A 23,513-nucleotide genomic window follows, 5' to 3' on the forward strand; every position below is an offset into this window, starting at 1 on the left:
CCTATGCATTGACGATCCAGTGACATTTTCACTACTTTTGCACCGAATTTTCAGTGTACATACACTAATTTTTCCTAGTAGTAAACTTTCAACTGATTCATATTTGGAGAGTACGTTTTCATACCGAATGGATTTACATTGCCAAAAAACATTTGAAAAGTATAATATATAGTAGTGTCTCTATACGTACACACCATAATGTCAGGCCTACGTGTCACCATCCTTGACACTAATGTTCCCTAATCGTCGATGAAAATGTTCTGTGTAACAATCTATCTTGATCCGAGAATGAAGAAAGTAATTTCGTGAACCGAAACATGTCACATTGAAGATAAACTTAACAACACATCTATCTTCGATCAGAGGCAATCAACACCTCGGTGGCTACCATTAGCATTTCGGTATTTCGAGGTCAGGAGCTAGAGCGGCTCGAACACACGTGGCGCAGGAAAAATAAGTAGGTGGTCAGGCTTTATCATTCGGCACTGGGATTGTGGCGAAATTTATTGGCTAGTTGTTTTCTTGTTTTCGATAAATAAAAGAAAGTTGACGAAGACCTTAAAACTTGTAATTACCGCCATCAAGAGCTTTTTGCCTATGTCCATTACCACCTAGCTTGGGAAAACGGAAGGGTGTGTTGCTGTACGGAGTAACGACGGTACACCTGGTTGACTCCGGTGAGTCAGCGGGCAGTTGTTGGTCAGTTGTCAGTTGCCCGTTCATCGGTCCGATTCACCGTTCTTCCCGACATGGATACTAACCACGGTGAGTTGGAAGGATCGGAGGATGAGAGGAGGCCTTGAGTCAGGGATCCTTAGAGTGTCGTTTGAATTATGGAGTACCTTATATAACCCACCACGCGTGTGTAGATATGTGTCTTGGCTTCAGCAGAGTAGGATCTATAGTCGAAGCGCTAATTCAGAGAGGGAGAACTCTCCTTTCACCGTTTATCCGGTTATACCGAACGGAAAATCCGTACGGATTTATGGCCGCTATACCACTGCTGTTGCACTTAAGCTCCGACACCGTATGTGTAAATATGTTGGGTACACGTAATGCAGGCACGGCTGTATATAATGTACCAGTGTCTTGACGACTGATCGTCGAAATGAGCTAGAATTACGACACTCTTAACGATACCGGACGTTTACTCCGTTTCTTCATTGCCCGCTGCTCCACACGGCGCTCCACAAGTCATGCACGCGGTGCAGAGAGTTGTAATTGAGCCAATTTCGTTGATTATATATGGCTATGCGTGCCGGGATTTCTCATTTTCTCAATTATATTTACCTACCGGTAGCTATGATTTAGTTTGTTGAGTACGGTGGCGAAATGCAGTCCCACATTCAAGATTATTGTACCCGTTATTTGTCCCTCGTGTTTATTTTCGCGATTTCATCACTGCTCTCTGTACAAAGTTTGTTGGTTTGGGATTTCTTTTACTGTGTCGTGAATCATCAAGTTTTTTTAGTTTTTTGAGTATTTGTGAAAGATTTTATCCCCTTTCCTTTTTTTCTGTTCCATGAAGATTAACTGTCTCAGAAGTAGTTTCGGTTTTCCGTGTTCATTGCACATACCGATTGTGGTACTTAACCGTACCACGCTTATAGTATGATGGTCAAAGATGCGTTTAAGTATTGAAACTTGTCATCAAGTATTCGGACTTGACGAGCGTTTGATAATTTCAATAATTCGTAACGAATTATGTATCTTACGTGTTGCATAATTGTGCATGGTTATAAATTATGTCACTGTGGATATTAACATTTTTTGACTAACAATAACATTTTTTACCCATGTATGAGACAATCCATCGCCATTCGATTAAGGGGTTATACATGAACAAGTTTATAGATCGACCTTCATGTGCATATTTGTTTCAACAATTGATAGGATGAACCGTTATTAAGATGTTTTGCGGTGCTCACGAAATCTTCAAAACGGCTGAACGGATTTACTTCAAATTTAGAGACAGTATTTCTTGGATGGATTAGTTTATCCTTTTCTCTACTATCCCTTTTTTCATTTATTTTTTTATTTAAATAATGGACAAAAAATTGAATTCCAACTTCAAACGGTCACTGTATTGTTAAAACAAAAATTCAGATTGTTTATCAGACTTCTAAGGAAAAAACGTGTACACAAACCTCGTTCTACATGCTGTTGAATGAAATGGGCTCCAATCGAGTTATTATGATCAGAGGTCGAGACGTAAGTTCCTAAACTTCACCCAATCTTTCAGCTGTTTACTAGTACGTGTATATTTACCCCGACCATCTTACAATCAATTTCTGTTTTATTTCATTAATGCCTTAAGATTTAGAATTTTTCACATTCTCTTGAGCATCTTTTCCTCGCACTGTATTTAACTTTCCGCTTTTTTATAGAATGAAACGTTCTTATAAAGGCCACGAAAACCATTGCGTTTCTACTGAGCCTCCACGTTTTGAGCTCTTTACGAAATCCTTCTGATAATTTTCAGGTGAATGCCTGGGTGTGTGTGTGTGTGTGTGTGTGTGACATCAAATTTCTTCCGAAGACATCTTTGGAGAAAGAATCGGCGGATTTTTATGATCTTGATCTCAATTTACGTGTTTGTCCCTAATTTATAGCTGAATAGATTTTGAGGAAAAGGGCCGGATTGAGTGGCGAGTCAATTTTTCGTTCTGATTTGTTTAGAAAAGTTATCGATCGAAAATGTAAAAGAACTCAGAATCAATGATTATTAGAATGAATTACAATTTCTTGAAACTGGTCGAGTTAGCGGAAAAAATTTATTCTACTTCTGAGAACAGCTTGAAATCATTGAAATCTAACAGAAACTTTGTTAGATTTTGTTTTAATATTTATGACTGATATTAGCTTTTCCATGCTTGAAGAAACTGCAATAATTAATGAGTTGACAAGAAATTTGGATAAAAATTTCTGCACGATTGTGATTCAAGTTACCACTATGACACAAAAACACGGACCAAATCAGAGATTGTCAAGGTTAGAAGTTGGACGACTAGGTGTGAAGCGTTCAGAAATACCTAGTGTCATACTTTCGCAAGAATATTAAATTTGTTGTGACCTTTGCGGTATAATAACAGCTATAAATTGTAATCAACGGTTGGTAGATATGGGTAGTACGCAAAACTTTCTGAGAACTTACAGGCCGATTGTATTAATTGTTTAATCGTACACACCTTGAGCTTGCATTTTCTTCGCAGTTTACTATCAATTATATGTTTATCCAATATTTTGGATCGAACGGGATGCTCAGAAGGTTATGTCATTTTGTAATTCATGGTCAGACTCAGTCAACAGACTATAGCCGATGAGTTTTTACTATAAACGAGTCAGTGAATATCAAAGGGTATAAAAATTTCAGCATAGAAAAATATCTTTCTGTAATACCACTTGATAGAGTTTTAATGTAAAAGCTTAATAACTTAGAGGTAATTTAACATACATGTTAAAAATTATTTCTAACCAAAAGCAATTTAATTCTTAGTCAAAATTTTTGTTACCGCTGTCTGTCAGTAGGACACAAATATTTTTTTTCACTTGACGGTATTATTTTCTACAGTAAAAAATGTACTGCTCACGGCACAAAACTTGTACATCAGTAATGTAGGTTAATTATTTTTCGTTTTCAGGGACCGTATCTCCGTATTCGATTGGCAGTGACAATAACCTTGTACCAGTTAAATTCAGGGGCACAATGTGAGAAATGTATTATTTAACAGAACAATTTTATACAGTTCTACATACCTATATCCTACTTTATGCATATATACTATAATATACTATGTATACATACATTGCATGTTTTAGCACGTAACATCGAAAATTAAGATAAATATGAAGATGAATCGCCCGAAGGCTTGATAGTAAATACTATTTACATGCATACGCCAAAAATAAATTGTCACGTGACGTTCTTTTTTTCTGTATTGCATTGAATATTAAAATTAGAGTTTCCGCTGATTTTGCTAGTGACTTTTATTATACGGCACTGTAACCTTTGCTGCAAGGATAAATTCAACATTTTTCGTAAAAGGCAATATATTGCAGGGTTTGCCATAATTATCGATTGCACAAAGTGGTGCATTGAATTTTACATGAGCCTTCATCGTGATTCCTCGCCACTTCGTTCTCCTTACAATCTATGTATTCGAGTAGATATTGCCGTCAGTGAACAGAGGATATTTCATTTTTCAGATTTCAGCAGGTACATAGGATATACAGTAAGATAACATTGGCTCTACTAATTATCAGCACGCTGTTCCTGGTAGTACTCATAGTTCTTTCTATAGTCTGTGAGTAAAAATTACGATTCTGTTTCCGTCTGGTTTGATTGATATAATATTTTTTTTTACTGACGTTCAAACAGTCGAAAAATGTTGCTTCCTCTGACCGTTCGATATATATTTTACAGATGCTCATCCGAGGTTTGAGATTTGCAGTTCTGAAGAGTGTATACGCATAGGTTGGTAGTTTAATCATATTTCATTGCGAGTGAATTATTAATTACCACGGTATAAATAATTCCCACAGCTGCCAGCTTGAAAGAGTCCATGAATACGTCTGTAAATCCATGCGATAATTTTTACGAGTGAGTTGAATTTATTCCTTCAATAAAAATTCAAAAATTTCTCCTTTCAATTTTAGCCTTGAAATTCTTCGCAGGTACGCTTGTGGAAGATGGTCGCGAGAGCATCCAACACCAGACAGCAGCTCGACGAATTCCTGGTTTAGTGAACGGACTGCTCGAGTGGCAAGAACCATTCGAGACCTTTTGCAAGAAAATACAACAGTCGAAACACCGTGGGCGGTCGTACAGGCAAAAAATTTATACACAAGCTGCCTTGACGTTGGTGGGTTGATATTAACATCTAAGCCACCTTCACCATTGAGTGGGAAATTGCATAATTTCCATGTCGCTGAAGGCGGTCCACTGAACGCTAATTGGATTATGTAACAAATTTCTAGCATCCCTGAATTCTCTGGGTCTTTGGCCGTTGCGGAATTTACTTGAAGAGTTAGACTTGCCCGAGATACCGGCCCTATTTTCTGGCACACCAGGAAATATTACCAGCCAATTGGCAAGATTAAAGAAAACTCTCGGCAAAGACGTATTTTTCGGTCTTGATGTTATTCCTGACCCCAAGAACAATAGCAGGAATATCATATTGCTCGGAATGCCATACACATCCAGCCCTTTACCCAGGTAACAGAAATCGACAACTTGCCCATCGCGGTTTGGATTTGTATCCCATCGTTAATTGCTTTCAGAGACGTAGAATTGGACAAGCGAATACAACGCATCAGGACACGAAAGCGAGCCATTGAGAAAGACTTACCTGACGAAGACGAGGAAGGTTTGATGTCTGTTGAACAAATTTATATGACGGAGATCATCAGGGAAGTGACGAGTAACGGAACAGCTAAAATCTGTAACTTGAATGACACCGGATACCCGAATGAGACGGAAATAGCTCGTGTAGTAGAGCAGATCTATGGGATGAGTGAAGAACTTTATTACGTAAGAGTGGTTCCAGGCCTATCTGGAATTTTAACATCTTTAGCACTTTTTCGAAATCCGGGAGGAAAATTTCTGGTTTTTAACTTCCCACCGCTCTGCATTCAGAAAAGACGAGGAGCTATTATATAATAAAAATAAAGAGTTGAGCTTTCTCTAGATTTAGGCGATTTAAGGAGGTGCGCTAGTTCCATAAAAATGCAAAGAAATATTATAAATTTTTTAGAAATTCTCACCACGATTGTAGAAATACGACTGAATCATTTGAAAATTCTCGTCAAAACCGTTCCGTCATGAGTAAAAGAGAAACTTCAATTTTCATGCATGGCTCGTATGTAAGACGAAATGAAGTATTGCGTTTATTATTGAAAATAATTAGTTGAGAAGTAGAAAGTTGAACACGGTATTGAATTTACGAAGACCACATTCGGGAAGTTACATGAAAAATTTGTATCGCATTGCCTGTACGGTTTATGAGTGAAATCAACACAAGCATAAGCAAATGCGTCAGTTTATCGGTTTCGCGGGGCGTAGTGCGGCTGGCGGCAAATGTTGTCTGTGTTCGAAACCGGTCCCTTCTATTCCCCCGCAGTGGTAAAGGCTAGTGAATTTCCATACGTTAAGGCCTACAGAATCTGACCATACCGAGTGCGACAAGTTCTTTAACCGATGATATTTCGAGAACGAATATACGAATTTCCATGATTTTGATATTAATCGATGTGGTTGTCGTAAACTTAGGACTGATTAAATACTGCCATAAATTGTTTAGTTGACTCACGGCGATTCAAACGATACTATTTCCGAGGCTGACTTCAAATATGAAGATTATATGTATGTCGACGATCTTCAAAAGATCACGGACGACTACATCAAGGATGTTAATTTGAGTCTGACACCTAGACAAATTTGGCGGCCGTTCATAGAAGAAGTCTTCAAGGATATTCCCGGTCTTGATCTGACGAGGAAGGACAAAGTGCTCGTGGAGGATTTGGATTATTTAAAAGAGATCGCTGTTTTAATATCGGCTACCGATGACGAAGTTTTGGGTGAGTTTCAGTACGGTTGGAAATAATTCATTTGTCCAAGTCCGTGTATGTGTTGAACAATTCCAAACCTAATTGATCGGAAACACCAGTAAAAAAGAAAAAATATCGAAATATTATTTTTCTTTATTGTTGTTATAGAAGCAAGTATTTGGTGGGTCGTTCTTGACATAGTGGCACCTCACTCGAGCGAAAATTTGAGAGAGGCCTGGGATAAGTATTTGTTGAGCATCGCAGACATAGAAGTTTGGCAATCAAGATCATTGCATTGCGTGAACTCTGTGAATCACCTGATGGGTTAGCGTGTGCATTATATTGTCTTGTGATGGCGTCATCAAAAGCATTCCATCTCAGGTGTACTTCTGTGGTTCCTCGGTCTTAGGCATGGCGGTCTCGTGGCTATTTGTGGATCCTAAGTTTCACGAAAAAATGGGTCAAAAAGTTGTGGAGATGTTGGAGGATATCAGGGCAGCGTTCGCATCACTAGTGCAACAAGCGGACTGGATGGATGCACAGACGAAGTCAGCTACTCTAGAGAAGAGTAAGAAGATGGCTTCAGCCATTGGCCATCCACATTGGCTTTTTGAAGAAGCAGAATTGAACGAGTATTACGAAGGAGTATGTATCGCAATCAAATTTTAAAAATGATACTTTGGATTAATGAAGCCTCCTCGATATATTTACGTGACATATGACGAAATTGTTTTAGATAAACATGATCGAGGATGCTTACCTCGACAACATGCTGCATATAGTAAAACTGAGATGGAAATATGTTCTTGAGAGTCTTCACGATGAGAATTTTGCCAATGAAACTTAGTATGTTCAATTTGAAGTCATGATGTCAAGTAAGAAAATACATTTACCGATTAATTATATTATTGCGTTGGCGTTACAGCTGGGCTACGGACCCCACTGATGTCAATGCCTTTCATACCTTTCAAGCCAATCAGATAAGTGAGTATTCATTTTTGTTCAATAACATGAAATGTTTAGTAAATATATCACCTACTGATGGAAGCTAAGCCACCAATTGGGCACATGCGCGAACATGCTTCGGGTTGTTAATCCACGTATACATTAGACTTGTACACAAATCAATCAGTCATTAATATTAGTCGTGCAACTTCTTTTTCTCCTCAAATTATTTGCAACTATTCGGACGCAGCTGTACCAGCGGGAATATTGCAGTTCCCATTCTATGAGTTGGGCTTAGAGTAAGATTGAACATACCTTAGTAGTGAAGAACTGCTGTTAATAAGCTTGTATTAGACGGGTAAAGTGAAGAGCCTCAATATATTCACGTTACAAATACTGTTTTAGAGCTTTGAACTACGGTGCAATCGGTACCGTGCTTGGTCACGAGCTAACGCATGGCTTTGACAATATCGGAAGGCAGTTTGACACTTCTGGAAATCTCAGGCAATGGTGGAGTAACGAAACCATTAATGAATATACGGAGAAGACTCAGTGCTTCGTCGATCACTACAATACATACTACGAAGAGAAGGTATGAAGGCAATCTGTTGCAGCTTGAGGCAAAATAAATTCTAATGTACCGTTTTTCGTAACAGGTGGATGATTACATTGATGGTGAATCGACGTTGGATGAAAATATTGCTGATAATGGTGGATTGCGGGAAGCCGTTTGGGCTTACAGAAGATGGAAAGCACGACACGGTGCAGAAGAAACACTTCCGGGCTTCACTCATCTGTCCTCCGAGCAGCTCTTATTCTTGGCCTTTGGTCATGTGCGTAAACAGCATAATAGAAAGAGGCTGTTGTCAATTAAGAATTTATTTACAATAATATCTGTATCCATTTTAGATATGGTGCGAATCGTATACAGCGACAGCGTTGAGATGGATGTTAATGGACACCCATTGCCCAGGTCATGTACGACTAGTGGCGGTGATAAGAAACTCCGTAGAGTTTAGCGATGCTTTCAAATGTCCTGTTGGTTCCAACATGAATCCAGAAAAGAAGTGTCATTTGTGGTGATTTGACCAGTAATTACTTGTTGAATTACGTTGGAAAAGGTGTGTGGTGGGGGGACGTGGGTCACATCCCCATCAGGATTTAAGAAAATAATAAAGACGTATATTTATAGCAAAGGAATTTTATTTGAGTATAACAGGTTGAAGCCTACCGAAGGCGAGCATGTATGCCACGAATGCTAAGCAGGGCTATAGTACCCATGTTTGAATAGGTCTCTGTGACTTCTATTAAGTTGACTCAGTGGATTTTTTTTACAAACAAGAGTATAATTTTCTAAACCTAGTAAATGTAGCCTCCCTCAGCATCTGTTTGCTGGTTGATTCCCGAGAGAGAACTTTCTGAAATCTTAACTTCAGGTTGACTCAGCCTTGGGAAAGTAGCGGGAGTAGGTTCAACTGAGAAGACAGTGCTCTGGTAGTTCTTGAACAGCTCTTGCTGATTTGGAGAAACGTAGAAGTTCGGCTGTACGGCTTGCTCGATTGATGGCGACAAGTACGACTGTGCCGAATCGAATTTAAACTGAGTAGGTGCTTCGGTTACTGAGACGGTTGTGGGAAATGGGGAAGGGGTTACGCTTTGGGGGGTGGGGAACACAGATTGGTATTGGAAGGACTGAGGGGCTACATAGCGTACGCCTCCGGTGAGGTCTGAAGAGTATGACTGGGGGTAGCTAACTTGGGCGTTTCCGTTAAGTGTTGTGTCCTTCAAACTCTGTTCAAATCCAGAATAACTGCGTACACCGGTAGGGTAAGTTCTGTAATCAGCATCCTGATAACCGTTCACCCTGCCATAATTGTTATTGTAGATTCCGAAGTTATTGTTATAGCCTTCGATGCTGGGGGTGTAGGTGTAAGTTTGCTTGAGGCTGGGATTGTACTGGACTTGTTGGAACCTGTTGAAGCCAAGAGTGTCGGAAGGCGATGCACCAAAGGAGGTCGAGTAGACGGATGGGCCTTCGATGGAAGAAAAACCAGAGCCGAAAGTAGATCCCAAAGACGATCCATAATTGGTTTCCAAGGGGGGTGACAAGTTGTCAATATCTAAGCCAGATTTAGTGGAGATTGTATCCGTGAACGATTTGGCTGCGTTAGCTGCAGATTTTACTGTCGTCTTGCTGGCATCTGAAAAGTAAAATGAACGTTTATTCAGAAGTTCCTTCAACATGTCTTTATTTTTCCGGTGATGGTTGGGTTAATCCGATCGTAGTTAGGTATGGTAAACGATATATCTGAACACTGAATACAATTGAGGAATGTGAAATCACCTGGATAAGCTTTGCTGCTGCCTGATTTGGATGCTATGCTTGTTGCGCTAGTCGATTTGGTCGAACCTTTGTTAGCTTCCGATGAGAAGCTGAAGCTGGAGCCGAAGCTGGGTTTATAACTGCCTTGCGTGAATGTGCCAAAATCTGATGTGCTTCCGAAGGAAGGACTGAGCCTAGTGTTGGTGGAAGATCTGAAGAAAGAGTCGGACTTGGATTTCACAGGGGCTGTGAAACTATCAACAGATGATCCGAAACTAGCTGGAAACGTTTTGGCGGCTGTCTCGATATTTGTAGAAGTAGATTCTATGATCTTCTTGCTGTAATCTGTAAAGTGAAATATAGTCACGACCAGATTTTTGTACATAGATAAGTTCGATACTTTAGGGTATCACTTTTGTCTTTCTCGATTAATTATGTTTGGTTACCTGAAGAAGCGGCTTTACTCTGGGCTTTGGATTCTGCTTTTGCGTTGCTAGTTAACGTAGTTGATTCATTGTTGATATTTGAAGACAAGCTGGAACCGAAGCTGGGGTTGTAACCTGATTGCTTGAACGTGTTGAAGCTTGTGGTGCTAAAAGGTGTTGCGCCTAGGGAAGATGAGAACGGGGACGAGCTTCTGAACGAGGAACCGAGTCGAGAGTTGAAGTCAGCACCGAAAGAGGAGCTGAACTGGGGCTGGAACGGAGTTGCCAGGCCATCATTGGCTGAGCCGAATCCTCTAGTGACTGTGTCGGTGGATATATTGATTTTTTTTGAAGCAGATTCTGCGATTACCTTGCCGGCATCTGTAAAGTAAGGCGAACTTCGGAGTAACTTTACGTAACTTCGGAGGCTTTTCGGTACTTTGATTGGCTTAGGCAGACGTGCCTTTCTTTCCTGTCGAATTTTTTTACGAATGGTATAAATGTTTTGAGCAGATAACCCACTCAGAATTGGTCGAAGAAATTGTATTACTGCTGAATGTAGATTAAATTTCGCCCTTACCAGCAGATACCGATGAACCCTTGCTAGCGTCTGAAGACAAGCCGAAGCTGGAACCAAAGGGGTTGAAACCTGCTTGTTCGAACGTGCTAACGTCGGCTGCGCTGAAAGGTGTTGCAGTAGAGGGTAGCGAGTAAAAAGCTGGGTCCTCGAGGGAAGTACTAAGGCCAGAATCGAATGAAGGTCCAAAAGAGGAACTTATCTCAGATTGGAAGGGTGATTCGAAGTTTCCAACAGTTGAGATGCCATCACCAGAGAATGCTTTGGTAACTTCTTCGGTATACGCACTGGGTACTGTAAAGTGAAACAAACGTGTGTGTAAAGATTTTTCTGGAGGAGGTGATACAAATTATCTACGAATAATTACCTGAAGAAGTTTCGACACTAGCAGCTGTTGTTGATATTACAGTATTGTCAAGGTTATTGGCCTGTCCTTTGCTGATACCGAAGTTCCCTGATTGAGCCAGATCATCAGCCTGTGATATGCCCTGAGATTGAACAACAGTGACTGACTTTACCTTAGGTAAACTGAGGCTGCTTTCGGTGACGGATTCGATCTGTTTGGCGTTCTGGGGTGAAAGACATTCCTTTATTCAGACGATTCAATTCTACGTACTAGCGAAAATTCTCTTAGATGTGAACTCTAAACTAATATAGTATTAAGGAATATAATCTGCACCTGTGCACCGCCGATCTCAACTTCGTAGGCATTGATGTTTGTTTTGCCAGCGTCGAAGTTGGTGTTTACAAAATTATTGCTGTTGATAGGAGTTCCTGGTTGGAAACCGGGAATTCCATATTCCGTCAGTGTGCTGTCGTAAGTTCCAACATAGCCACCCAAAGCCTTAGCGATTTCAATTTCATTCTGGTGGTGGTCATGATCCTCGTGGTGGTGATGGTGGTGGTGGTCATGTTGGGCATCGTAGCGTGGGTCGCCAGGAAGAACGTTTCGCTTGTTCTTTTCTGCGGGTGCCGCAAGCGCGGAAGCCAGAAGACAGGTCTGAAAAAAAATTTCCATCAAATGTGAATTCTTAATAAGAACAGCTTTTCAGTTAGTAATTACGGACGGGAATTTACATTTCAGCATGTTGACACAAATTCTATTAGTAAAGCCTTCAGAAATCATTATGAAATTTGAAGACCTGGAATTCAACGATATTCGATCGTGGGAAGATCAGAAAATGGTCAAGATCATCGGACGATTTTATTTCATTCCGGAACATTTAATCCCAGAAGTTCTTTACTGCATTTTATTCTAATTGGGATTAACATTTTCCAACGGGTAACGATGATGTAAGAAATAGCCACGGCCAACTGGTTAAACAAAATACGACCAAAAAAGTAAATTCGAGGCTGGTCGATAATGTTGCCGATCTGGGATATAACACTTCTGAATAATTTTACCAGCTTATTCATGAAATAATCTCATTATGCTAAATATGACGTCACTCACAGCAGAATCACGGGAGGCAAGAGAGAGGGGAAATCATTTAAAGTTCCTCACCAGTAAAAGTATCTTCATGTTGGGCGCTCGTTCCACGATGAATGTGAATAGAAGACTGAGCAGTGGTTTCGGATGATTTCGACCTTTTATACGTCGAGAAGATCCTCCCAAACATTTTGCAATCCAGTGGCATTGACAGAACTAGATTTTTTTCTAAATTTAGTTATTCCTTACTTTAGTTTGAAGCAAACTGTTTTAATACTTTTTGGCACTCAATGTCACCGGCAGGCTTTCCTACAAAGCAAACAACCACAAACCGCATTCGGAAGCTAATTTACATATCGATACATGGCATTTGAAATCGTTAATATGTATATCCTAGAATGTAGAGTCCAAATTATACAGTCATATCTTATGGCTCGATGAGAGCAAAAGTGAAAATGATTCCCGGTTTTTATAATGCAGTATTTGTTACGTGCTTGAGACATGCATAATCTGAGTGCATATACTTGAGAATTTGAGATAGGATAATAATTAATTCAGAAGTTCTATCTACTATGATCAAGAAGGCATTTTGTCTGCTGATCATGTGAACACTTTTTCAAGTTAGTATTTTCGGGTATACAACATCAGAAATACTACATCTGTTATGTGTACACCCTGATAATAAGATACTTTCGTGAATGATACTTTGTCTGCCGAGATGAGCAATTAGTTTTCCAATTTACCTGGGCAGCATGCGGCCAACTCAGCGCGAGTACATTACATTACACGCGTAGAATTTCAAATATCTCAATCTCTGGACTTCATGTAAACTCTGCTTTTATCATATATTATGATACTTGGCCGGATGTCGTAATGTTGGGAAGCAACAAATATCACGACCCCATGGAGCGAAGCAATAAACTGGTATCAATAACTTTGACCATCTCGATTCATATTTTCAACAGAAAAGCAGTTGAGCGAGTATTGCAAATGAGCATGTTGCTAACTGAGCGAAAAATAATAATTTGTTTTTGGCCGAACTTTATCGATATTACTTATTGACGAAACTTCAGATGAACAGATAAGAGAATGCTTCATTAGGTGACCTATCGAATAATGCGAAAGTGAAACTAAAATTTACTCCGGGTGAAATATTCATTTCTGAGTGACGCAACAAATTCTTCGATTTTGTTCCTTTTGAGATTACAACTACATCACACATGCTCTATGTGTAACATCCGAGTATGGATTCCGAAATTTCAACCGTAAGCACCTATGGCAGTGATGTAACCGTTACAGAGCTGAGTGGTATTACACTGATGCAATTCTTGCTGATGGGATGCACATCTATTGAACATCCGTTAAATATAATTTATGTATACAATCTGAACGTCGTAATTCATTTCTCGTACGAATCTGAGTAACGTTAAAATTATAAATCGGGTAAGATACGCGTTTAACGATGCTACGGCTATTAGGCAAATGGAGGTGTTTATTAAGCGAATATCTTCACACGATGAAAGTGGCAGTATACTTTGAATATCTTTGTGTTATTGAGGGAGTTTACGACATGAAAAAAAAAATGCTAACCGAGTTGATAACAATAGTATTGCTACTAAGAAGGGTCCAGTTATTTTTGTTGTTTACGTAAACACGGGGATGTATTTCGGACGTCAATTACTTGAGAGACATAATTATAGATACTTTAGAATAAACAATTTTATGCGGCAGATTGTGAGCAGTTGTCAGCAGTTATGTAACTGAATACATTGTGCTAAGTACCTGGGAGCACATTACACAGGAATCATGTATATATAATTAAATGTTACTGTGACAAATCGCGATCTAAACGATAGAAGTGATTTGCTTTAAATAATTTTGGTGATTAGGCTCGGTACTGTGTCCAAAACATAAGTGTGATCGATTTGAATTATTCCCTTTGTGATACTGCAAACTTTTCGATTGACGTGAAATTTTAACAATCAGTCAAGTTTAATGAAATAAATATTTTTGTCTGTTTGGATTGCTTGTATTCAGTAAATTCCAAGACCTTGGTTCCAAGCATCGGTTCAATGCGTCGCCCATTTTTTCAGAACATTTGAAAATCATCCCAAACCTGCTCGGGTAGAGTAGAGAACAAAAATTAGCATCTAGTTTGCAATCTCATGATGAACCATCGAAAAAAGCCACTTTTTAGTAAAAAAGGTCGAAATGATACATGAATACTTTAAAAACACGCAAAAATTTAATATAAATATTATGTATTTGAGAAACGAAATTTTTTATATCTTAAAACTTGTTTAATTAAAAATTTATCTGAATATTATCCATTGCAAATAAGTGGCGTAATTTGATGTCATATAATCAGATTGCAAATTGGATGCCAACTTTTGTTTGCTACACCATTAGAAAAGCTGTGAAACTATTGGGAATGTTTATAAGAAAACGTGTACCTCAAGGAGGTTTTTGAAGAGGATCAATTTCTGATCTTATTTGAAGTAATATCTTGGATAATTTACTGAATGCAATTAGTCCAAGCCAGTAGGAGAAAACTTATTTCATGAAACAGTATTGATGATTGAATTCCCGGTGAGGAATGTAATCAATAATGAATTACAATGTTCATAATGAAGGATATTTATTGGCAAATAAAACATAGCTCCTTAAAATTATACTTTGCTTCATGTAGTGCATCTTATCCAACTGCTTTCATTGAAGTTCATTCTATTAAAAATAGAATACGTATATATTTTTTCAATCATCTCAAAAAATCTTTTCACAAATTACAAAAGACTCTCGAGTAATCTCTGCATTTCGAGTTTCCATGAACGTGACACGCTTAAACACTTAAATATCATGAAATCGGACGTTAAGTTCTACGAGTCAGTTATGTCACGAAAATCATTGTAAATAGTAGAATAAATTCACACCATTGGCGAGGTCATTGAGAAGCCTTTTAACTTGTCTCTGACAATGAAATCGTCGAGGCAACTGTATTCTGCAGCTCCGTCTTACAGGCTCTGCGAGCTCTTCAAATTCTGTTCTTGACTTTGAGAAACTTGTTGGACAGCCGATGACGTATTGGACTCTTCTCGGTTGAATTGGAACGTGGATGAGGTTGGTTTAGTCTCCGTGAAAGATGCTGCAATTGCAGTCGGAGCACCAGTACGGTACTGGAAGGGCTGTTGGTAAGGTACGGCCTTGGCGTGATCTATGTAATACTGTTGCTTAACGCCAGCAGGTAAGTGGGAATCAGTAATTTTTGCGAAGGGATAAGCAGGATTATCAGCACCGAAGTAGCCTTGGTAACCCTGGTAATTTTCAGGTCTGCCATAGAAGTTATTGCGTCGATAGCTTCCGTCGTAACTGCCGAAGCCTGGGTAGGCGGAATGAACGCTGGGCCCGTAATTGGTTCCAATGGCATTGTTGTAGGCATTGTAGCCCGGAGTGTAGGGTGAAACTGCACCAAATGCTGCAGTGTGGTAGATGTCCTTGGCGTTATTGGACCCATCGGTAGCTTTTTCGCTTTCTAAAAATTCGCTGAACGTTAGTTTGTAATTGAGATTTTGACGTACCTAGCAAGTCACTGCCTCATCCTTAAGCCGTAAGTAAAGGTTCTACAGAATGGCTGGTAGATTAAAATAAGACTCAGAATTACCTGCAGGAGATTCGTTGCCTGTCGGTTTAACTTCGGATGAAACCTTGTCAGCGAACTTGACTGATTCCTTGGTACCAAACGGAGTAATGCTGTAGCCTGGATAAACAGTTGGGTTGTATTTGTTGTATCCGAACGTGTTAAATCCAGAATCGTACCCGGGAGCTGCACCATAGGGGTATTGATTGAAGGATTGGCTTGGGAAGGTCGGTCGATAACCGGAAACGAAAGTAGATGCACCGGGAGAACCAAATTTGGATTGGCTAGATGTTGCTACATTGCTAGTAACTGACGATGAGCTTACAGCTGGTACTGAAGCCTTCTCGTTGTCTGTAAAGTAAGACATGCGATTTGTTTTACGTTCAGATCAACTACCTAGAAACGAAGGTGGATTGATACAGCTGCTTTTTCAACGTCATTAAGTTACTGATGGAAAATGGTGCTTGGTAGAAAATCTGAAGGCAGAATGAAGCTGTTCAAAATTACCTGCAACAGATCCACTGTTTGCTGGTTTGGTTTCTGTGGCAGGCGCATCAGTGGACTTGACTGTTTCTTGGGCACCGGATGAACTGAAGCTGTAGCCTGGATACACAGTTGGGTTGTATTTGTTGTATCCGAACGTGTTGAATCCAGAATTGTACCCGGGGGCTGCACCATAGGGGTATTGATTGAAGGATTGGCTTGGGAAGGTCGGTCGATAACCGGAAACGAAAGTAGATGCACCGGGAGAACCAAATTTAGATTGGCTGGATGTTGCTACATTGCTAGTAACTGATGATGAGCTTACAGCTGGTACTGAAGCTTTCTCGTTGTCTGTAAAGTAAGACATGCGATTTGTTTTACGTTCAGATCAACTACCTAGAAACGAAGGTGGATTGATACAGCTGCTTTTTCAACGTCATTAAGTTACTGATGGAAAATGGTGCTTGGTAGAAAATCTGAAGGCAGAATGAAGCTGTTCAAAATTACCTGCAACAGATCCACTGTTTGCTGGTTTGGTTTCTGTGGCAGGCGCATCAGTGGACTTGACTGTTTCTTGGGCACCGGATGGAGTAAAGCTGAAGCCTGGATACACAGTTGGGTTGTATTTGTTGTATCCGAACGTGTTAAATCCAGAATTGTACCCGGGAGCTGCACCATAGGGGTATTGATTGAAGGATTGGCTTGGGAAGGTCGGTCGATAACCGGAAACAAAAGTAGATGCACCGGGAGAACCAAATTTGGATTGGCTGGATGTTGCTACATTGCTAGTAACTGACGATGAGCTTACAGCTGGTACTGAAGCCTTCTCGTTGTCTGTAAAGTGAGACATGCGATTTGTTTTACGTTCAGATCAACTACCTAGAAACGAAGGTGGATTGATACAGCTGCTTTTTCAACGTCATTAAGTTACTGATGGAAAATGGTGCTTGGTAGAAAATCTGAAGGCAGAATGAAGCTGTTCAAAATTACCTGCAACAGATCCACTGTTTGCTGGTTTGGTTTCTGTGGCAGGCGCATCAGTGGACTTGACTGTTTCTTGGGCACCGGATGGAGTAAAGCTGAAGCCTGGATACACAGTTGGGTTGTATTTGTTGTATCCGAACGTGTTAAATCCAGAATTGTACCCGGGAGCTGCACCATAGGGGTATTGATTGAAGGATTGGCTTGGGAAGGTCGGTCGATAACCGGAAACGAAAGTAGATGCACCGGGAGAACCAAATTTGGATTGGCTGGATGTTGCTACATTGCTAGTAACTGACGATGAGCTTACAGCTTGCACTGAAGCCTTCTCGTTGTCTGTAAAGTAAGACATGCGATTTGTTTTACGTTCAGATCAACTACCTAGAAATGCAGGTGCATTGATACAGCTGCTTTTTCAACGTCATTAAGTTACTGATGGAAAATGGTGCTTGGTAGAGAATATGAAGGCAGAAAGAAGCTGTTCAAAATTACCTGCAACTGCTCCACTGCTTGCTGGTTTGGCTTCTGTAGCAGGCGCATCAGCGGACTTGACTGATTCTTGGGCACCGGATGAACTGAAGCTGTAGCCTGGATACACAGTTGGGTTGTATTTGTTGTATCCGAACGTGTTGAATCCAGAATTGTACCCGGGAGCTGCACCATAGGGGTATTGATTGAAGGATTGGCTTGGGAAGGTCGGTCGATAACCGGAAACGAAAGTAGATGCACCGGGAGAACCAAATTTGGATTGGCTGGATGTTGCTACATTGCTAGTAACTGACGGTGAGCTCACAGCTTGCACTGAATCCTTCTCTTTGTCTGTAAAGTAAGACATGCGATTTGTTTTACGTTCAGATCAACTACCTAGAAATGCAGGTGCATTGATACAGCTGCTTTTTCAACGTCATTAAGTTACTGATGGAAAATGGTGCTTGGTAGAGAATATGAAGGCAGAAAGAAGCTGTTCAAAATTACCTGCAACTGCTCCAATGCTTGCTGGTTTGTTTTCTGTAGCAGGTGCATCAGCGGACTTGACTGTTTCTTGGGCACCGGATGAACTGAAGCTGTGGCCTGGATAAGCAGTTGGGTTGTATTTGTTGTATCCGAACGTGTTAAATCCAGAATTGTATCCGGGAGCTGCGCCATAGGGGTATCGATTGAAGGATTGGCTTGGGAAGGTCGGACGATAGTCGGAACCAAAAGTAGATACACTAGGCGAATCAAATTTGGATTCGGTGGGTGTTGCTACATTGCTAACAACCGATTGTGAGCTTACAGCTGGTGTGGAAGCTGTCTCGCTGCCTGTAAAGTAAGATATGCGATTTTAGTAAGTTCACATTGACTAACTAGAAATGCAGGTGCATTAGTACAGCCAGGTTTTCAATGTCGTTTAGTTACTGATGAAGAAAATGGTGCTTGGTAGAAGATATGAAGGCAGTAAGAAGTTATTCAAAATCACCTGCAACAGCTCCGCTGCTTGCTGGTTTGGCTTCTGTAGTGGGCGCATCATCGGACTTGACTGGTGTTGCAGCAGCCACCTGTGAGTTGAGAGAAGAGTCGACAATCGATTGGAAGGGAGCTACTACAGTGCTTGTGGTCAGACCGGCATCACTGTCTTTTACTGCGGATTGCACGGCAGCTTTGCTGAATCCACTGGATAGTACGCCAGTAGATGAAACACTCGTGACAGGAACGGATTGTACGGCAGCACCACTGTATGCTACTCCGTCGATCGGGGAGTTGGAGATAGGAGCAGATTCTACAGTAGGTTTTGCAGCATCGGTCGCAGGTACTTGAGCTAGTGAGTTGTCCTTGTCAGAAGTAGATGTCTCAGCAGATTTGTTAGCATCAGCAGATTGTACTTCAGTCGGTGCATTGTCCTTCACAGAAGCAGTTTCTACGGCAGTTTTGGCAGTATCTGTAAAATGACACGATCATGTTGTAATAGCATGTACACAGGTTGTTCATGACAGACATTTTCTTATGTTTAATTAATTTGCATGGGTGTTCAAGCAAAGACGCTCAAAGTTAATAGTTTACAAAAAATTACCTTTCAAATTATCGCTGCCGACGGCCTTGACCTCTACCTTAGCCGTATCAGAAGACTTGGTTGATTCCTTGGCGCCAAAACCGAAGGAGCCAAAGCCGCGATTGAATGCCGGGTCATATCTGTTTTGGCCAAAGGTATTGAAGCCCGGCGTATAACCAGATACTGCGCCAGAGGCAGACGGATAATAGGATTGGCCTGCGAAGGGAGAACGGTAGCCAGATCCGAAAACAGGCACAGCGGGTGAGCTGAATTTGGTTTGGAAGGGAGATGTGACACCAGCAGTGGCTGCTTCAAAATTACTGGCAGGTGCCTTCGCGGTTGAATCATCTGCGACAGCAGACTTTACGGCTGACGTGCCGGCATCTGTTATATGACAAAAACTGGCTCTGAGCATACTTACAGGTACTTTGGGTATGATTTTTTTTGATATCTGATTCATTTGCAACTACATTTGAGCAAAGTAGCTTGACGTTGCGTACAATTCACACAAAATTACCTGCGGAAGCTTCGCTGCTGACGGACTTGACTTCTACGGTAGCCGTGTCAGAAGACTTGGCTGGTTCCTTGGCACCAAAACCGAAGGAGCCAAAGCCGCGATTGAATGCCGGGTCATATCTGTTTTGGCCAAAGGTATTGAAGCCCGGAATATAACCAGAGACTGCGCCAAAGGCAGACGGATGATAGGATTGGCCTGCGAAGGGAGAACGGTAGCCAGATCCGAAAACAGGCACAGCGGGTGAGCTGAATTTGGTTTGGAAGGGAGATGTGACACCAGCAGTGGCTGCTTCAAAATTACTGGCAGGTGCCTTCGCGGTTGAATCATCTGCGACAGCAGACTTTACGGCTGACGTGCTGGCATCTGTTATATGACAAAAACTGGCTCTGAGCATACTTACAGGTACTTTGGGTATGATTTTTTTTGATATCTGATTCATTTGCAACTACATTCGAGCAAAGTAGCCTGACGTTGTGTACAATTCACACAAAATTACCTGCGGAAGCTTTGCTGCTGACGGACTTGATCTCTACCTTAGTCGTGTCAGAAGACTTGGTTGATTCCTTGGCGCCAAAATCGAAGGAGCCAAAGCCGCGATTGAATGCCGGGTCATATCTGTTTTGGCCAAAGGTATTGAAGCCCGGAGTATAACCAGAGACTGCGCCAAAGGCAGACGGATGATAGGATTGGCCTGCGAAGGGAGAACGGTAGCCAGATCCGAAAACAGGCACAGCGGGTGAGCTGAATTTGGTTTGGAAGGGAGATGTAACACCAGCAGTGGCTGCTTCAAAATTACTGGCAGGTGCCTTCGCGGTTGAATCATCTGCGACAGCAGACTTTACGGCTGACGTGCTGGCATCTGTTATATGACAAAAACTGGCTCTGAGGATACTTACAGGTACTTTGGATCCGATTTGTTTTTCATATCTGATTAATTTGCGAGTACATTCGAGCAAAGACGCTTGACGTTGCGTACAATTCACACAAAATTACCTGCGGATGCTTCGCTGCTGACGGACTTGACTTCTACAGTAGCCGTGTCAGAAGACTTGGCTGGTTCCTTGGCACCAAAACCGAAGGAGCCAAAGCCGCGATTGAATGCCGGGTCATATCTGTTTTGGCCGAAACTATTGAAGCCTGGAGTGTAACCAGGAACTGCATTGAAACCAGACGAATAGTAGGACTGATCGGCAAGAGGAGAGCGGTAGCCAGAGCCAAAGCCAGGTCCATAAGGAGTGCCAAAGTTAGACTGGAAGGGGGTTGGGGTGGCACCGAACGTAGAGCGACCTTGAACGAATAATGACTTGGAAAATGATTTGCCTTCAACAGCATCGAATTTTTTCAGGTGTTCAGCTTGAACTCTTTATATGCATATTCCTATATTCGATTGTTAGTTGGAATTGATTTGCGTGAAATTACCTGCAGGAGCGTTCAAACTGGCGGATCCAAATTCTACTTTGATTCCATCACCAGACTTCACTGCTTTTTCAGCAGTGCTAGCGGATTCTTTTTGGGCTGAGATGTCCAAGCTTTTGGCAGTCTTAGCTTTCACTTGAGCTTTGTTTGTCGGTTCGACTATCTCCGAGTCAGTCTTGACAGCTGTTATTTGAGCGGGTTCAGCATTGACTTCTGCGGATTTCAATTCCACTTTACTTTCCTCAGTAGGCTTGACGATCCCCTGCTCAAACTCGACAGATTGCCCTTGTTCTAAGGTTGATGAAACACCCTCATTTTTGACAGGAATAACTGACTCGTCCTTAGGCAAAGCGGTGTTACTCTCTTCGATGGGTGCGGCCTGTTGAGGCACCTGAACAAACCATAGATTGTCACTATTAGACCGGATCAAATGCAGCCACGTAAATACGTGTGAAACGAAATAGTCTGGTTTTATTATTAACGAATTTTCAAAAATTTCCATTACAATGGTGAAATTTCAAGTTTTTGAAATTTCCATAACAAAACGTAATTTCCAGTCGCATGTCAGAAATGAGAGTGAGAGCGACTAAAAAGTAGAAAGTACTGCTGCCTAAGGATATCTCTGAAATATTTTCCAAAAAGTTTAAAGTATGTTTAGATTTCAGACGAGCAATAAGAGTCATACGGTAAAAAATGTACCTTGATAATAATAGTAATAATAGTAAAATGTGTATTATTTGTTCAATTGGGTCAGTATCAAGTAGCCGTGAATTGTCGACTTCACCTGGTTTTCAAATTTCAAATAATCACTTTATAACTCGTTTGAGGAGTATCAATGAGATTCATTATCGTCTGACTACGTCGGCAGTCATATTATTTTATGAGAACAATAAAACAAAAAAGAAAAAATAGCTGCAAACGAATTGCCAATGTGATCTTTTCCGGAATTAAGAAAGAGTGCTAAGTACACTGCAACTATCAAATAGTCAGTATGGAATGAATATTTATTCTTTTCATAATCACGGTTATTGAACGATTACTAACAGAATTCTTTAATTGAAGGCGGGTTGCTTGTTTATCAGTATCTCCAAATTGATGATAACAAAAGAAGGGATATTCATCAGAAAGTACCTCAACACCGGTGCGTTCAGCTTCATTGGCATCAACCGTGGACTTGACAGCGGCAACATTGCTCTTCGGGGATTCGAAACTTTTGTTGTCAGTGAATGAGCCCGAGGAAGTTCCAGTATCGACGCTTTGGGCTCCTGAATATACTGATGGCACATCGGGATGATTATCACCAAAAAGGACGTCTGTCTTTGTCCGTTCGGAGGGAGCGGCGAAGGCCGCGGCCAGAAGGCAAATCTGGAAGGAAAAATAAAAGTAAGATTAAAAATTGGCTGAATTATGGATCGAATCTTCAGTTTATATTATACTCCAGGCTGTTGGTTAAGAATACCGGATTTCACGTTGAAGTAATCATAAATATCACACGTAAATATAGTTTTTGTTAAAGTTGAGGTGGACAAGATGCGAGGAGATGTTAAAGACGCGACTGGTTTATGGTTGAAACCAGCTATAGTGGTCCCTTTTTTTCCTAGGCTGTTATCGCGTTATATTTTAGTCATTACTGAAAGTGATTTTGGTATCATGGCATTCTTAAAATAGCATCGCCTCATTAAAATATTGCAGCCATAATTACTACCGCTCAATGATGATAAATAAATAAAGGTTGTAACCGATGAGGAAAAAATAAGGTAACTGCAATAAAATCAATACAAAAGACTAGACCTCGTTAAAATACTGTAGCCATAATTACTACTCCTCAATGATGATAGAGGTTGTAACTGATTAGGAAAAAATATGGTAACTGCAATAAGACTAATTGATTGGTAAGATCGTAAAATTCTTTATGTCGATTGTGCTGAATTATCGATCAATTAAACCCAATATGTTGTTTGGTATCCCCACTCAAGGGGACTCAAGAGAGAAGGAGAACTTATTTAACCAAAATGGGAAGAATTTGTTTAAAAATCCTCACCGCTAAAAATAGCTTCATGTTCAACGACGAATGTGAACAAAAGACTGACCACTGGTTTCGGGTGATTTCAACCTTTTATACGGTGGAAGGATCCTCCCAATGATTCCGCGATCCAATCAAATTTAGGGAACTAGAATTTTTCATTTTGTGCCATTGGTCATTTTGAA

At 40.7% G+C, this 23,513-nt stretch overlaps 3 protein-coding genes across 8 annotated transcripts; 1 reads left to right on the plus strand and 2 right to left on the minus strand.

The window, feature by feature from the left end:
* Positions 1–626: 626 nt before the first annotated feature.
* Nep5 (Neprilysin 5) lies at positions 627–9,524 on the plus strand. Of its 4 annotated transcripts, none has more exons than XM_046631495.2 (17): positions 627–765; positions 3,642–3,708; positions 4,207–4,304; positions 4,424–4,474; positions 4,543–4,600; positions 4,675–4,862; positions 4,978–5,215; positions 5,281–5,530; positions 6,300–6,576; positions 6,715–6,870; positions 6,956–7,191; positions 7,283–7,392; positions 7,472–7,530; positions 7,742–7,790; positions 7,897–8,083; positions 8,148–8,324; positions 8,401–9,524. In XM_046631495.2, exons 1-17 carry the CDS (start codon positions 750–752, stop codon positions 8,572–8,574), a joined length of 2,391 nt encoding a protein of 796 aa, XP_046487451.1. In that variant the 5' UTR covers positions 627–749; the 3' UTR covers positions 8,575–9,524. The 4 variants fall into 4 exon arrangements, with proteins under 4 accessions (XP_046487451.1, XP_046487453.1, XP_068993134.1 ...); XM_046631497.2 differs by having other exon boundaries at positions 717–765; positions 3,642–3,717; XM_046631498.2 differs by lacking the exon at positions 627–765 and adding an exon at positions 1,279–1,296 and having other exon boundaries at positions 3,642–3,717.
* Positions 8,677–12,397, minus strand: LOC124221457 (mucin-21). The gene is made up of 7 exons (XM_046631514.2): positions 12,321–12,397; positions 11,496–11,816; positions 11,184–11,385; positions 10,820–11,110; positions 10,261–10,620; positions 9,836–10,159; positions 8,677–9,692 (listed from the first exon to the last, which is right to left on the minus strand). The coding sequence occupies exons 1-7, from the start codon at positions 12,336–12,338 to the stop codon at positions 8,851–8,853; spliced, it is 2,358 nt and encodes a 785-aa protein (XP_046487470.1). The 5' UTR covers positions 12,339–12,397; the 3' UTR covers positions 8,677–8,850.
* Positions 12,398–14,866: 2,469 nt separating this feature from the next.
* Positions 14,867–23,445, minus strand: LOC124222312 (uncharacterized). 3 transcript variants are annotated; one of them, XM_069136974.1, is made up of 15 exons: positions 23,347–23,445; positions 22,437–22,670; positions 21,309–21,696; positions 20,883–21,176; positions 20,386–20,748; positions 19,890–20,252; positions 19,394–19,756; positions 18,803–19,261; positions 18,319–18,645; positions 17,836–18,162; positions 17,353–17,679; positions 16,870–17,196; positions 16,387–16,713; positions 15,904–16,230; positions 14,867–15,774 (listed from the first exon to the last, which is right to left on the minus strand). In XM_069136974.1, the coding sequence occupies exons 1-15, from the start codon at positions 23,362–23,364 to the stop codon at positions 15,257–15,259; spliced, it is 4,962 nt and encodes a 1,653-aa protein (XP_068993075.1). In that variant the 5' UTR covers positions 23,365–23,445; the 3' UTR covers positions 14,867–15,256. The 3 variants fall into 3 exon arrangements, with proteins under 3 accessions (XP_068993075.1, XP_068993076.1, XP_068993077.1); XM_069136975.1 differs by lacking the exon at positions 18,319–18,645; XM_069136976.1 differs by lacking the exon at positions 17,353–17,679.
* Positions 23,446–23,513: the final 68 nt, after the last annotated feature.

The sequence above is a fragment of the Neodiprion pinetum genome, chromosome 6 (genome assembly GCF_021155775.2).
Source record: "Neodiprion pinetum isolate iyNeoPine1 chromosome 6, iyNeoPine1.2, whole genome shotgun sequence".
Lineage (NCBI taxonomy): Eukaryota > Metazoa > Arthropoda > Insecta > Hymenoptera > Diprionidae > Neodiprion > Neodiprion pinetum.